At 35.6% G+C, this 17230-nt stretch overlaps 1 protein-coding gene and 1 non-coding gene across 5 annotated transcripts in view; both read left to right on the forward strand.

The window, feature by feature from the left end:
- Positions 1-16757, forward strand: part of TLL1 (tolloid like 1) — a 203636-nt gene extending 186879 nt beyond the window's left edge. For all 4 annotated transcript variants that reach the window (XM_026485645.4, XM_044379240.3, XM_044379241.3 and 1 more), the window contains 3 exons: positions 4971-5184; positions 12161-12411; positions 13573-16757. In XM_026485645.4, the coding sequence (XP_026341430.3) occupies positions 4971-5184; positions 12161-12411; positions 13573-13707 (600 nt within the window). In that variant the 3' untranslated portion in view covers positions 13708-16757. The remainder of the gene's footprint in view (positions 1-4970; positions 5185-12160; positions 12412-13572) is intronic.
- Positions 4045-4195, forward strand: LOC113245530 (small nucleolar RNA SNORA62/SNORA6 family). Its single transcript, XR_003312741.1, has one exon. It is a non-coding gene; the product is annotated as a small nucleolar RNA SNORA62/SNORA6 family (small nucleolar RNA).
- Positions 16758-17230: the final 473 nt, after the last annotated feature.

The following is a 17230-nucleotide window of genomic DNA, read 5'->3' on the forward strand; positions in this document are numbered from 1 at the left end:
AAACATTTAGCTCTTACTTTTCATAGTAGACAGAATAATGTTCCTCATCTCCGCAAAGATGTCCATGTCCTGATCCCTAGAACCTAAGCACATATTACCTTATGTGGCATAAGAAACTGTGGTTAAAGTAAAGATCTTGAAATGGAGAGATTATCCTGGATTATCTGGGTGAGCTTGATGTGGTCACAGGAAGGAAGCAGGAGGTCAGAGAGGAGAGAAGATGCTAGACTGTTGGTTTTGAAGATGGAGCAAAGGGACAAGAGCCAAGGAATGAGGGCAGCCTCGAGAAGATGGACAAAATGCAGGAAAACAGATCCTTACCTCCCTCTGGAAGGTCCATCCTTGCTTGCCCAGTTTAGACTTGTAACCACCATAGCTCTAGGAGAATAAATGTGCGTCATTTAAGTCCCTAAATTTCTGGTAATTTGCTACAGCAGCAATAGGAAACGAATACATGTGCTTTGTGTATGTGTGTGTGTGTGTGTGTGTGTGTGTGTGTGTGTGTGTGTTACGAGATCTGACTGTGTGTTAATAGCTTCAAAGTAGAAAGAAACCCTGGTTGAAAGATACTTGGGGTGGAGGGGGAGAAAGTCTTATTAGAAAAGAGATAAAGTTCTGAATGAATAAGGACAAGGATCTGTTTTACTCCTGACTTCATCCTGTCTCGGTTCTGAGAGACACACTGATTATTAAATTTGGGGTACTTTTAAAATATTTTAAAATATTAAAACATTAAAACCAAAACACAACAAAAACAAACCAAGAAAACAGAAACAAAGTTCCAGGCATAGAGGCATCCAGCAATAGGCCAATATGCTTATGTCATGTTTATTTGATTTATCATATCCTGGAGTTTTGCTAAGTTACGTAGTTGCGATTTATAGCTTCATATATGGGATATTTAGAAAACAAAACCACCTACAAATGTTACATAATTCTCCATCCACAAACAGTGTACTTGCTTGCAGCTTTTGAGGGCTCATGGAACAGAAAAGATCTTTTGAATCAGAAGGCTGAGGTTTGTATTCCCCTCTGCCATGCTTCCCAGTGGCCTCCAATCCTTCCAATATCTTGTGGGAAACCAAATGACAGTTCTCACTGAAGGCAGGAAAAGGCGAAGGATGGCTGGGACCAGGGAGCTCTAAATCTTATCTCCCAGCCGCTCAAATCGCATCAGTCCCTTTCAATCTCTTACTTTTAATGGTCACTCCGACTAAATTTTATTTCTGCATTAAATGCTATCATTTTATTTTCTTGTCCTTTGTGAATATATGTGGTGACTCTGAATGGCCTTGTCCTTTAGCCAGCGCCTGTATTTTCAATAAAAGCACCTCTACAGATGTTCGTGTGAGGCTGCATATGGCAGCCTGGCTGGTGGCCAGCTAGGTAGATTAGGCTTGCTTGGGTGTTCCAGAAACACATAGTTATTCTTTCCATAGCCTAAAACGAGAATTCAATTTTATTACTTTTGAATGGGACTTCTTAATCTCTTAGTTTGCCTTGTGGGAAATGCATTAGTGTTTCAGTCTAAAGCTCACGGTTATTTGCTCTTTTTTTTGGTTTTTTGTAAAGCCTAGATTAGTAGCCTTGAAATCATAGAAATATAATCATGGAATGAGTAAGGTTTAAATGTTTGAGTACTAAAATGCCTGTAAAGTTTTAGTGCAAACACTTAAGAAAAATAATTTAAAGTCCCCCAAAAGAGGGCAGTGTTTCAGCAGAAATCAGACTTTCATATGGCTCCATACATCAGCTTTGCTAGCTGTCCTGTTACCATTGTGAAGTTGAAGGATGTTTTGGGAAGCTAAGTGTCTTCGTGGGGTGAGGGGGGAGGCAGTTCTGTAGCACCGGTTCCTGGTGGCTAGAAATCTCCATATTCTGCATTATTCAGATATAGACTTTCAGGGCTCAGCACGTGTCATAAAATAAAGGAATACACTGTACATCTCACTGTATCTTTGGGAATTCTACAAAAATATTTCTGGAGATTTTCCCAATTTCCCGTGGGCCCCTATAATACCTTTCTGTAGCCTAGAAATATTTTTTATTGAGGCGACGTCGCTCTATATGGAGGTCTTTGGATGTGGCTATCTCTATGATATTAGGGGCCAGATTTATGAGTTAGTCACGCTTTTGCTTGTGTGTGGTGGAGCATTTGGGCTAGACTGACTTCTGGAAAAGGACCATCCAATCTTTGCAGATGACCTAACAAGCTGCTACCAATTCCAAGAGGAAAATTCACTAATACCTTAATGAATGAGAATTGTTTTGCATCAGTTGAGACTATGTCAGCTGCAGAACCTTTGCCTAATTTGACTCTTACTGAGTCAGTCTGATTCCATTAGTAATTTGATAAGAAGCGGGAGCCAGTTGGCTCCAGACCAGGTGTCAATATGCCCCCAGCCCGCAAGCGCACTGCCACTTTTGTTCTGTAAAACAGATGTTGCGATTCACTCCAGACATCCTGCATTTCATCAGGGAGTGAAGTAGTCACTTAGTTATCTCATTCACTTGGTTTTCAATGGACTGAACATGCGCGGTCGGTAAATTCTGATCGCATTTTAACTGTTACTTAAAGGATGTGCTTTAGAATGCCGTCACCCCATCATTCTTACAGTTTTCTTTTCTACACAGTAGGTTTCTCTGCTCTTTACATTTGTAGAGGAATGACTCTAAATTACATTCAAAAGAGACAATTGTTTGACATGCAAAGGTTTTTCAGAGGTTGTCATTTTCCTGAAACAGTGCTTTTACTTTTTCTTGAAATAACGTTGACCCTATAATTCAGAAACTTGGTTTCATAGTTAATAAAGAATTCTAAGTGCGATTAAGCCAATTGTCTCCTATTGGTTTCTTAACAGTTATAAACTGGTACTGAGACAGTGTCTATGTGGGTAATGATAATGGAAGCTGACTGAGGACCCACTCATGAGAGGTAGAAAACCTGAAGTGTTGGCCTGCCACGTTCACAGCGTTTCCACCCGTGGGCTTTGGCCGTAAACATGGAATAGGTAGATAGGTAAATGAATGACTCCAGCCAACCATCCATTCATTCTCTGCCACTGGATTGCAGAGATAATTGGCGACAAACTTCAGTGATGGCCTGCTTTGAACGCTGTGCTTCCTGGTAAACGCACTCTGCTGAAGTCTCCTCGTTCACTGTGTTTTTCTGCTCTGCCTTGTGTTCGTTTCCTTTAAGATTCTTTGTGCGGTATTAATCTTTTTTTTTTTTTTTTTTTTTTTTCACTATCCAGTGTCTTCGGTAGAGTGAAGTGAACATTTTTTACTCACAACGGTTATAACATATAATGACTCCCTAATGCTTATTGGTCATGATCATTTTAATTTATACCTTTTTTAAGTAGGGTGCAGTGGAATACGGCAGTAGAGATCAGCCCTCTTTCTTTTCTTTCGTTTCTTCTTTTAAGTACCTTTCATTCCTTTCTCCTACTCCCTAATTAATATAAATTGCTTCTTTCATTTCTTCCCTTACTCCTCCAAAGCCAGTGATAGTAGACAGCCATGTGTTAAGGAATAGATAACTGGCCAGCACTCAAGGAGAACCATTCTTAGTCAATCTTTTTCTTTCAAAATTACAAAAATGTATGTCTTAATTAAACTTAGAATTGTGATAACTTCACAACATTGTATTAAAAAGCATGTATGCAAAAAGTTTATGTGCACATATTTTATGCTGCAGACTGCAGAAAAATTAACAAACTTTCAAGTATATATTCTATTTCTCCAGCTTTATTTTCCTTTATTTTTATATTTCCTTTATATTTCCTATATTTATATTTTATATTTCCTTTATTTTTTAACAAAGCTAAAAAAATGTTAGTGGGACTGATAGTTTATTTTTTGAAGGTATGATGATTGTTCTACGGAAGGGAAAAAGCCTTGATTGGCAATGGCAAATAACCTAGAATTCCTGGCATTATTAATAATTAGGACATTATTATTTTCAGTCTGTCTCAATTAAACTTTCCTTTGTGTTGTTTAATGTGTTACGCATTTAATGAATTTTTATTTTAAGAATTTGCTTCTGCACATCGTTAGAGCTGGGAGTTGAGGCCCCTGGCTGGCCAAGGAGCTCACAAGCATAGGTAATGTGCTACGTGAGGGCAGATTCTACTACCACCATGGGGGTCTCTGGCCCAGGGAGTGAAGTCTGATAGTAATTCTTGCTACAAGTATTAAAAAAAATAAAGGATTTGCTAAGAGCTATACATGAAAATTACTACACAGGAAAATTAGAGTAATTTTTAAAGGCATCCTAAACTTTGCAAGACTCTGAATAGTACAATTAAGTGTGCCATCTCTCTTAAAAGTAAATTAAAAATCATCTAGCCTAAAATCATATTAGTATTTTCTAATAATATGGGTTGTAGGATCTAAATAAAGAAGTATATAGTGAAAATGCCCTTTGATGTAGTTATTCCATTAAGATTTCCTGTGCTTAATTTTTGTGAAAATATAACAATTAATTTTTGAGCTTTTCTTGTTAGTTTAAGTGCCTCAAGGTAGGCTGATACTCAATAGTTTATGATCATCGAAACCAGAAGGAATCAAGTTTTATAAATGCAAGTGCTTAAACTTTTCAGATGCGTTCAGTTTAAACTTAGAATTATATTCAGGAGAAAATATCATTGTTATAATTTGTCTAAATTCTGGAGTTGATTGTGATAGTTTTGTGATAGTTTTGATTATGATTTAGTTGCAACAGTTGAATAGTAGAATTTCACATGGAGTTATTGTGCTGTTTTCCTCATTATGTTTTTCCAGGGATTTTATGTTCTACTGATTTCACACTCCTTTCAAGAAGGTTCTATATGAGTTAATTTATTTGTATGTCCTGAGCATGTTTTATAGATGTGCATTTCTGCTCCAAAGAAAAGAACCCATTTTGAGTGATATGTGTTTTCTCTGTTTTGTTTTGTCTTACTTTCTCTTTCTCTCTTTTTTTATAGGCCTTTAGTGAGTTCGAGATTGAGCAGCATCAAGAATGTGCTTATGATCACTTGGAAGTATTCGATGGAGAAACCGAAAAATCACCAATTCTTGGAAGACTGTGTGGCAACAAGATACCAGAGCCCCTTGTGGCCACTGGGAATAAAATGTTTGTTCGGTTTGTTTCTGATGCATCTGTTCAAAGGAAAGGCTTTCAGGCCACCCATTCTACAGGTCAGCAAATTAAGGTCATGTTTCTCTTTCCTAAGAGCTCGGTTTCTCTTCCGGTGAATGCAGTGCATCCTGTAACAGGAACATGAATGAATCTCTGAGCACAGCAGAAGAAATCTCACTGAAGCACTCTGTGAAATATTTGAGAGCTATGTTGCCTCCTACCTAAATATCTTTGTAGTTGTTGAACGTCTAGAAAGAAATGCAATAGTTTGATCTGAGTCAGGTTCAGTGCGGTATGATCAAGTAGAACTATTTCTAAATGTTTGTATAATGTATTCCTTATTAACTTGAGCAGTTCGGTTTATATGCTCTATTTAACAGTTAGAAATCTATGTGGTAGTATTCAAGAATTATGTTCTCTCTAACATCCTACCTGGTTGGCTAGCTTTTGCATTAATCTACTTTTGTAAACCAGATTTGGAATTTATCTCTCCATTTTACAGAGTCTCATTTGTTTTTCCTTTTATTTGGTGTGCAATACAATATTTTTCCTAATCCTAATCCCTAATTTGACTCTGTAATGAAAGTTTTCGAGAAATAAAATATAATTTAGAAAAGATATGGAAAATTTTAGGCAAAAATATAGAATAACTTTTTTAATAATTTAGAGCCATCTTAATACTATATTTCATAAATGTCTAGGAAATGTCCTTTTTTACATTCAGTTAAAAAAAATTACAGGCGGGTGTAGTTTCCCAAAGTCATTTATCTTATAGTGCCACCTAGTGGCACTCTTGATGAATAAACTATTGAGGCATTGCCTGGTAGTACTCTGTCTTGATGCAATGCACAGTATAGTATCATACAAATTTGTCTATAAAACAATTTAAGTGCAACAAGTTTTGTCATGGGTTTTGATTATTGTTTTTATTTTCATTTTGTTTGAGAAATCAGAATTTTAATTATTTCATTGTCCAATATTATTCTCCACTTTAGTATATTTTATGTTTTATATTTAAATTCCTTATGTTTTAAATATTATATTTATTTAGTATATTTTATTATAAGCATAGATTTATATTGAAGTCTATTTGTGAGAATGTGAATATTGTCAGAATATTTATCTGATTCATACTAGTAATGGTTGAACTCATCAATAATACAAATTAATTACTTCTCATGATTAATATAAATATTTTGGTTTGAGAAGAATCTTTCATGGACTACAAAAACTTCATACTAATGAAAGATTTTTCCATACATTTGACATTTACTCTTTAAATATTTTCCTTAACTTGTTATGCATTGAAAGGGTGGAGTAATTGCAATCCCATTACTTCATCAGTACTTTCATGATACCATAGAGTTTATGGCATATTATACATATATATGTATTAATATTCTGGCTATCACAAGTTCCAGAAATGCAGTATGCAAATATGCTGCCAAAATTCTTGAAATAGCTGACTATATATTTTTAAATTACCTACGTATGAATTTCTCTATCTTAGTTTAATAAAAACTTACTTTTATAGAATCTCTTTTTACCCTTTGTGAGTAGAAGGATTAAGATTTATATATATTATATTATATTTTATTATGCTCCAGTATGTGGGTAGGGTACACTTGAGTTTTTGGTCCTGTTATGCCATTACCTAGCTGGGAACTTTGGATGAGATAATTTCTTTGGCTTTCGGTTTCCTCATCTGTAAAATACTGTTTAAGGTTTGTTATAGCTGTAAACTTCCATGATTCCTTAATTTGTATGGCCTTTGCTCATGGATCCTATTTGCATTATTTATATTATCATTAAGAATCCATTGGTAGGATCCAATTAAGTTCTAATAGAGACCATATATTGATATCTGAAGGTGTATATAAAATGCAGTTGGCATTTTAGGCAAACACATGTACTTAACTAATACACTTTACATATATTGAGTCCTCAAAAGACTCTATGATGTATTATTATCCTCATTTTTCAGATAAAGAAATTGAAAATCTGGGGGATTAATTAATTTGCAGGGATTTCTAAAATTATGCCCAAACCTGGATTTTATCCTAACTCTGTCTCCAAAGCTCACGTACTTTCCACCATGGTATGTTTTCTTTTAATGTAAAAGTTTCAGATTAGGAAGCAAATCGATATAAAACAGGTCACTGTTACTGAAGCAATAGGTAGAGATCGAATGCTTCCTTATGTAACTTTTAAAAGACCCTCTGTTGGAAGTATGTAACTGACTAGGCTCATTTTATTTCCCTGTTCAGCTCACATTCATTCAAATATCCACATGAGCCTCCTGTCACATTTTTGTTGGCAAAATGTGCTTTGGATATTGTTTAATCCAGCCCTGTCATCGTACATGTGAGGATTCTGAACTAAAATTTAAATGACAACCAAAATAGATTTAAAAAAAAATAACAGTTGGTATTAGAATCCTGGCTTCTTAACTCCTACTCATTTGCTGTTGTCAACATTTTTAGTATTATCTGTTTGTGCTTTTTTCCTCCTCACCCATAAATTTTTGCTCTCACTTACCCAGCTATCTTTTCTGGGTCGATTTGTTTTTATACTGTTACTTTCTAGTAGCCGTACATGCTAAAACCCTCTTATGTACTGCCTACAATTTTCTCTTCTCCAAGCTTTAACAAGTTCATTGATTTCATAGTCTTTCATCAAATACTTATTTGGTTCCTGTTTTGGATAGACAATGAAGGTATTCATAATTTATGACAAAAAACTAGGAATTTATGGGAGTTTACAGGGAAATAGAAGGGATTCCTGCCTGTTGAAGCTTACAGCTTGTGGTTTTTCAGTCAGTTTCTCCAAACAAGACAGTCAAATCCAGTACCACATCAGTCCATTTTTGCTACCTGTATAGAACACTTTCATTATTTACTGACTTCTAGAATACATGTAACTATTATTGATGGGCCCTGACATACACATTTTAATTTGCTTGAGTAAATTTATATTTTTCTATACAATTTGAATTTTGTTCGTGAGAAAAACTTCTAATACCATGAATTTTGAAAACAGGTGATTAGAAATATTGCTGTAATATGGTTTTATGGCTGTTTTTTTTCACATATAACACTGTGAAAAAAAATCATGAGAAATGGACTTTATTGGAAAGAGTCCTTTTTTCCCTCTGATGGTAGGTCCAAATTCTAAGGCCAAATATATTTTAATCAGATAACGGATGGTATTACACCACCCTTAAATAAACATATTGAAGAAAACTATTCAGTAGAAAAAATATCCTGTGTATTGTCTCAGAGGATATGGCTATAATACAGAAAAAGAGGGAACTGTGGAGAGAGAATCGTTTTTTAAAACATGGCCTGTCTAAAGAAAAAGCAGAGAGGGAGGCAGACCATAAGAGAGACTCTCAACTATAGAGAACAAACTGAGGGTTGCTGGAAGAGAGGTGGGGGGGGGGGCGTTAAATGGGTGTTGGGGATTAAGGAGAGGATGCTTTTGTAATGAGCACTGTAAGTGATGAATCACTAAATTCTACTCCTGAAGCTAATATTACACTATATATTAACTAACTAAAATTTTAATAAAAATTTGAAATGTTAAAAAAATAATAATAAAATAAAACATGGCTTGTCAGGTAGGACTTCTTTCCTGTAGCATACAGTGTCATACATTTAAATGTCAATGACATTTAAAAGTCAAATAATGCATTATTAAACTTCTTAGAAAGGAAATTATTTTGATCCAACTCAATTAAATTAGAATGCCCACTAAAAGCATGTATAGGTCAAATTACAGGACCTCTTTGGGAATTTAATACTTAATGGGGAAATAAACAATCACGTCTTTCCAAATTAAAATGAAAGCCATTCCCAGGCTTCTCCTCCCTTCTTGTCACCTTTCTTATCCAGCTTCATTTTCATTTTCCAGAATTCTACAGAAGATGTTCTGGCAGCTTACAAAGTATTTTCAAACAATAGATTTAAAAACAGTATTGCTGACATGCCTACACTACTCTTGTATTATTCCAACTTGGTAAATGAGTTGGAATATTTGCAGGAAATGTATTTAATTAAAAACCTCCTTTAAAGGGACCATATTAAATGATATATTGACCGTATTTTGAAGAATTGCCGCAAGGATTCTCAGAGACACTCATGAGCGATTGCCTTCATGCTGCGTGTAATTTTCTGCTCATGGAATTTCTCTCAGGGCATATTAAAATCACAGAGCTTGTGCATATAATATTTAGATCTTTGTTCTTAAAATTTTTATCCTATGGACTAAATTTTCTCTCTTTTTTTTTTCATGGTTGGATCATTAATTCCAGATTTACTAGTTTGATCAATGATCCATAGGAATGCAGTTGTGCACTGAAACAGAGAAACGAAAACAGGCGAACTTTCTGAAACATTTTAAGTCGTCCTTAAATGTAATTTATTTATTTTGAATATTGCCATTTTCTGGATGTTTTCAATAAACTCAAATAACAACTCCTCACTGTCATTTTCAGATTCACAAATGTTTCATGAAATCTCCTTTTCTGTTTTGTTCAATGACCTCATTTCCTCCTTGATGTTTGTTCCCCGTGGGAGCTGGCAGAGAATTGTCTCCTCTGATCCTGGTTTTTTGTCTTGCTACTTTGTTTCTGTAAAGCAGACACACTGAAACTAGTGCCTTCTTTGTATCTCCCAGTGGGCTCCTGCAGCTCCTTCCTGGCTGTGGAATAAAAGTAATCCAAGGGCTGGGAACTTTTTTTTTTTTTTTTTAAACAAATCAGGCGATTATATCAAACTTTGAGAATAGGTAAAATTTTAAAAATTTTAAAAATTCTCTAAATGAGATTACACTGGTTTATACATTTATATATTAAATTCAGAAATATTTTTCACAAAATATTTTACTGGCCTTCAAAAATACAAGTCTTTCTTTATGATAGCAGATCAATAGTGTTTTAAATTATTTTTCATTTTTTCTGGCTTTTCATTTCATACCTGAACGGATCCCTAGCAGCACAGATGATGGCATTTAGATGTTCTTACTGGACGATAATGACAGTAATGGTGGTGGCTTACACTAATATGGCCTTTTCTATGTGCCAGATACCTTTAAGCATTTTATATATATTAACCCATTCACTCTTCATCTAGACCCTATGATGTAAGTACTATTATGATCCTCGTCTTAGAAATGAGGTGTGAGACAGGGTCCCACAGCTGATGAAGGGCAGAGCTCAGATTTGGAGCCAGGTAGTTTGGCTGTGGAGATCTGTCACAGAGGAAGGACGATAATTTTTGGAAGTAGAGAAGCACCATGGTAGGAAGGATAGAATGTTTGGCTTCCCTCTGTGGGATTCAAGAGATGATATTTAAGAGATGAGTTGAGCTTGCAGGTGATTCTAACATGTTTACATTTGCAAGAGTGGCCCCTATACCAATAGATTGTGCAAGGTACCCCACCTGCCACCTGGAACATGGAAGGACACTTACGTTCTTCATGGAACACAGCCCAGTGGGAAAGTCATTCTCCTAATTGAAACCCTGGTTGGAAGTTCATCCATATATTAGTCACACACAAGAATCTCAATGTCTTTAAAGGTCTGTGACAGTGCTCATAGGTTTGGTTGAGCCTATGTGTATTTAGATACATCTTAATGGGGTTCCGTCCTGGGGATTCAGAAATATTTTGTTATTTAAAATCACCAGTATGTGGGTAAACCATATACAAATCTGAAACATGCAACTAAGTGTTTTTAGTTGTGTAATCCATCCTCACAGCGTGCCGCCGGGACTGTTTGGACGCAGATGACCGTGAGAATGTTACAGTGGTGTTTTGCTACCTAGTGTCCTGGCTTGTCCACATCTTTCCACCTTGGATTTTTGATTTTGTCCCCTCCCAACTTATCCCAGTTTTCCTGGTACTTTTCTACTTTCAGCCATGAAATCACTGCTTCCCAGGAACCTCTCAGGGCTTGACAAACAGGGACAAAACGAAACTCTACTTTCTTCTAACATTTTTTATAGCCCTTTTTTATCTTCTCCTCTGTCCCCCTGCCCTAAGTTTGCATGTGTATTGGTTGGAGGGGGTCTCTATTTAATCTCTAGGTGTTTATTGTTTGTTTGTTTTGTTTTGTTTTTAATCTCTAGTCATTAGGAAGTTTTGGGGCTCAGATTACAAAGTTTCTGAGAAAATTTTTTGAAAACTTTCATTTCTAAATTATACCTGCTGTACATTTTTATGCATACTCATCTAGTTATTTGGTATTTTTACCTCTAGTGACAAAAGTAATAACTGGTAAACCATATATTGATTAACATCTCTCTGAAAAAGAAGCTGTGAAAAGAGCATTTAAAAATTTTATTTATTACAAACAACGAATATACTTAATAGGTTCTGGAACTACAAATGTTACTACAATTAAGGATGCATGTATGTTTTTCCCAACCAGGTTAGATACATAGTTCTGCCTTAAGTAAAACCGTTCTGTATCATCTATGTAGACTTCTATATCGTGCATATACACACAGGAGTTAAATGTATTTTGTTGATTTTTAAGGTACTTCTTATTCCTTTGGATTCTGGGTTCTTAAATGAGTAAGATTAAACCTAAATTAAGGTACTGACCTTTCTTCTATAAAAATCAGTTATTTGAGACTAAAAACAGTATCGTGTGTAACAATAAAAATATTTATTGAGAGTTACTATGTGCGAGGCACTGTTTTAAGTGATTTTCATGCAGATTCTATTAAACCCTCAAAACCCACCGAGATTGGTACTGTTATCATCATCTGTGTTTCGCGCTATGGCTCAGAGAAGCACATCACTCACCTGAAGTAACTGAGCTCGTCGGTGTTGGAGGTGACAGTCCCGCCCAGCATGCTGGTCGCGGGCCTGTGGTGGTACCCGGTGCGCCATCACACTCTACGATCACGGGAAACACAGCTGATGATGAAAATTAACTCAGACGCTGGGGAACGCCTACACACTACATCGAAATTGAAATTCGACTTGTTAAAACTCTCTGAATTTATTTCGTTTCTCTTTCCTGAGCAGAGTGTGGTGGCCGACTGAAAGCGGACCCGAAACCCAGGGATCTGTACTCGCATGCGCAGTTTGGGGATAACAACTACCCGGGACAAGTCGACTGTGAATGGCTGTTAGTGTCAGAACGGGGCTTTCGGCTGGAGTTATCCTTCCAGATTTTCGAAGTGGAGGAAGAAGCAGACTGTGGCTATGACTATGTTGAGCTCTTTGACGGTCTCGATTCAACAGCGGTGGGGCTTGGTCGATTCTGTGGATCAGGGGTAAATACAGTACCGACAGGATCCCATAGCCGTGATAGAAAATGCCCATTGTTGATTCATGATTGTTATATGTATCATATGCAGATCGGCAATGTGTTTACAAAAAAAGGTTACATCGTATTATTGCCTCTTCTCCCTTACCTCTTCTCCATCTCTAGTGAATTTTCTCAATAATACCGCACACGAGAGATGAATTTAGCAGGTATAATTGCTTGTTCCTGTCCACAGTCTTTTTTATTCATGTTCTGATTGTGCAATAAATGTTTAAACATTTAAGAATTTAAAGGCAATGCATTTAAACACACACCTTTGACGATTTGGTAAGCTTCCTAAATTAAAGCATAAAGGAAAAGGAATATGCACACAATTCGAATTGACATTCCCCTCTCAGCCGAGATGCTTGCTGAGTGCCAGGGGCCACCACGGGTGTGTGGGCTTAAGCAGTGCTGCCATAATGCTGTTCCACGGCAGTGTGTCACTTGTGCATGGGACAGAGTGCCAGATACAGGTCAGAGAGTGTCACCATGAGAAATAAGAAAAAGGAAAGCTTAAGATTTCCTTCATGCTTTTCCCCCAGGACTCCCTGCATAAATATGTATTTTGTTCCGAAGACATTAGTCCCATTCTTTGTCTACCAGTGTCTCTTGCTTGCATAATACTGAACTTGAATAATATTGAATTCCTGTCCAAATATCAGCTGAAATGAAACAAAAAACTTCTTGGTATTTAGATGATTAAAACAAGAAGGAATGGATGGTTTGGATTCCGGAAGTGGCTCTGCCTCAGAGCACCTTCTGAAACAAATTTAGTGTCTCTTTATCTTCTTTGAACCTTACTTTATTTACTTGTAAATCAAAGGAACTTGGCTTAAAATTGGGGGGAAAAAGCCCACCAAGTTCCAGAACTTGGAAACAGACTTATGTTCTAAGCCCAGCTACATCAATGCCTATGATCTTGAGCTTGTCATTTGCTTCTCTGAAACTCAAGTTTGCTCATCTGTAAAATGAAGAAGTCACTCATACCCACTTTTCAAGGTTGTTGGGAGGATTAAATCATATACCAAAAAAAAAAAAAAAAAAATCCCAAACATGAATTACACTGAAGAAAAAAAAGTGACTCATTCTGTTGTTTATTTGCCTGTTTGTTTGTTTTTATCTTCAGCCACCAGAAGAGATCTATTCAATTGGGGATGCGGTTTTAATTCATTTTCACACTGATGACACAATCAACAAGAAAGGATTTCATATAAGATACAAAAGCATTAGATATCCAGATACCATGCATACCAAAAAATGACACCAAAACCTCCATCAAAGCATAAAGGAATGTGCATAATGGAGAGAAGACGTATTTTTTTTAAATGAAGATATTAGCACAAATGTTTTATATAATGAGTTTGACCAGAAGAAAACTATAAGACTAGGATTCTGTCTGTACTAAAAGGAAAGTTTTCAAGCCAACTCTGATCAGCATTGCCAAGATACTGGAGCTCCATGCTTGATGGTATAGATACACATAAAGCTGATGTACTTCAAGGAAGACTCCATCCAGAAGCTTTTGTTCACAGCTTGACATAGATGCCTTGCAATTCAGACAGTTCAATTCAGGGTCTGTGACCTTGCAGAGTGTTTCTTTTTGACAAGGTTTCAAGATTTGGGAGAAATAAAATGATCTTGCAGGTCATAAACTGAAAAACCCTCTTCTTGTAGCTTAGGATAATTGCTTTGGCTTTGTATCTTGGATACAGATGTGGCGAAATGGGAGTCTTTTGAGGGCGATTTGTACTTTAAATGTGGGCGTGTCTGGACGTTTGGAACCTGGAATATTTCAGCTTCATTATTTTCACTTGCAGGCCAGATTCACCTCTTTGAAACACAAACGATCTTGAGACCACTTCATTTTACTGATGTTTTGACAAGATGGAAATGCCAATAGTGTCTATTACTGCGGTTAAACCCTAGGCATCATGTATTTAAGTGCTGGAAAATGCCCGGTTGATCAGTAAAGTCAAGTTCTTTCAGTGAAAGTGCTGCCTTTTCACACCAAATTTAAAAAGCGTTGTGATGTCTTGGGAACTTCACGAGAGAACTCCCAACAGGTGTGAAGAGAATTCTTCGAAGTGACTGCCTGGATGGTCCGTTCTCAAGTCACCAGTGCTGCTATTGTCTTTTCTGTTGTTGTTGACCTGTTGTAGTTGTTATTGCTGATGTTGTCATGGTTAATGTTGTATTTAAAAAAAAAAAAATGAAGTGGAAGTAGGCTGTGTAGTCATTGAAAAATCTCTCTCTCTCTTTTTTTTCTCTTCTTGGGATTCAGTTAAAAAAATGCAATGTTGGAAAAAAGGATTTGTTTCTGAAAGACTTTCTATGGTGCTATTCCGTAAACATTTTTTTTAAACAAAATTTTTGACCTTTGAGCCAACCACCTGTAGACTACGAATGTCTCCCTGTCTGTCTGGTGGCATTTGAAGACTAAAGACTTGTTAAATGTATCAAGAGTATATCATTGCAAGGGCAGCACTTGTCCTGTGGAACAATTACTTATAATGCCTTAGAATTCTTGCACATGATCAAACAGTTCCTCCTAGAGACACGCTTTTTTGAAAGGTTGAACACAAGAACGTATGTTAATTAGCAGCTCTGTGAGGAAACTCCATTTCCGTGACTGAAAACATTGGGTATAAATATGGTGACCTGCTTTTGTTGTAGAAAATGAATTTTCTGCTTTAAAGCCATGCGTGTTTTTAATATTGTGTATGTATATGTGAGGTTGTCTGAGTGAATGAAGCTACAAGAAGGTGACAAGTAGCGGGTGACGGAGAAGTTAAAATTTATGTGCCAAGTTCTACTAGACTCCTGTCTGAAGTAGCACCTTTCTTAGGAGGTTTCATGGACAAGTAATAGGAACTTCTAATTATTATCGACGCCATTAAAAAGACTTTTTCTTTTACAGAAACTCTATTTTGATATGTTTTGATGTTGATGTAGATTGCTGTATGACGTAGATTTGTTTCTGTTACCTGTCCATGAACATTTGACATTTCATAAAATTGGGTATTTTTCTTCATTTTTACAAAATTAAACTAGACACACAGGTGTAGCTTATTCATTTTTGTCATCGTTGCCCTGAAAAATATTTTCTTGCATATGAATTATAATATGTAAATACATTTTTAAAACCAATCTTTTGATCTTATTGAATGTTACTTTGGGAATGTGTAACTATTGCCTGCAATATAATGAGCTTTTTAGTGGAGCTGATTTATTCCAGTAACTTCTTTATTTTTTCACTAATCTTCAATTAGCCAAAATATATCAGCAATGCGAAAGAGAGGGAAAAATACCATTCACACCTAGTGTATTACACTATGCCTAAGCCAGTACTAGGCACAGGGCACTAGCTCTTTTTAAAACTTTATGCTACCGTTTGAGAAATGTGGTGATGTTCTCATGTTGTAGTTCAGGAATGGGGGCTCATAGAAAGTATGTAATGGTCCCAGGGTCACAGTGTAAAGTTAGATGTTGAAACCCGCTTGTCTGATATAAAAATCTGTGCTTGTTCTGCAAAATGTAGTAGAATCAGTCTTGACATATATAAATAGTAGACATGTTTTTATGATGAAACCTTTCCACATAAAGTAAATTTTAGGGGTGAAATTACAGTCAAACCTTCAGGATAAATCTATTGTTCTTTTCAGGAACAGCATGACAATTCGAATATCAACTGTAGATATCTTTAAGAACCACAGTTAGTGCTAGAAATTAAAAAAACAACAACAACACCTACTCTGTAGTTCAGAGTTAGTAACTATGGATGGACCTTTTGTTAAATAAATGCATTAAATTATTTTATCTGGTGTGGTAGGGGAAATGTAGTGTTCAACTTTAAGAATTATTCTGGATATTACAATTGACATCTTATTAGGTCACAATGAGCTGCATTCAACACAACCGAGAAATGAAAGTGAAAAGATACTTAGAAGGCATATATAGAGATGTTGCAACTTCAGGTCTTCAATGTGAACATTAATTTTTATTGTATCTGATGTCAGATATCAATTCACTGCATATTATTTTTATATTAATTCAATTTTGGCTTAAATGTGTTGTTAAATGCCAGTACAAACAGCTTTGTTGTTATTTTGTTAATAATTGTTAGTTACTGTTTTAAGCATTTTATTAAATTAATTTTGTAAATTATTTTCAACCCCTACATCGTATATTGGTTGTGCTCTCTTTGCCAAAGTTCTAACTCCTATACAATCCTGACTATACACAGAAAAGAAAAACTGCTCCTACTTAATATGATTTTATTAAATTATTTTTCAAGTCAATTTTGAATATTAATCTACTTTATTAATGAGATCACAATTTAGAATAATTTCACAAAACAACATTTAAAAAAATGTATGAGAAACAGCAATAGTATTTCCAAGTCTCCAAATATCCCCTTCCTATATTGGCTGGGTTTTTGCTATTTAAGACTAATTTTAATATATCACAGTATCAGATTCAAATTCTGTCCAATTTTGTTTTTGAATTTCTTAGTCTCTTTTATTTGGTTTCTATTGCTACTATATTTTTGACGGTAAGCCTCAAATATTAAATTTTGCTCTCGTGTATGGAAAAATCTCTAAAAGCAATCTCTAATGACTAATTATGATTCTTCATAAGGGTAAATATTACTTTTTAAAAGTGAACTATAGCTATGTGTGACAGTTAAAAATGACTTACTTGAAGCAGTTATCAAAATGTTTGGAAATTGTATTTAGAGACAATGGGAATAAAACTTGCTTTTTGGAAAACTTTTAATACCACTT

This window comes from Ursus arctos, unplaced genomic scaffold (assembly GCF_023065955.2).
Source record: "Ursus arctos isolate Adak ecotype North America unplaced genomic scaffold, UrsArc2.0 scaffold_11, whole genome shotgun sequence".
NCBI lineage: Eukaryota > Metazoa > Chordata > Mammalia > Carnivora > Ursidae > Ursus > Ursus arctos.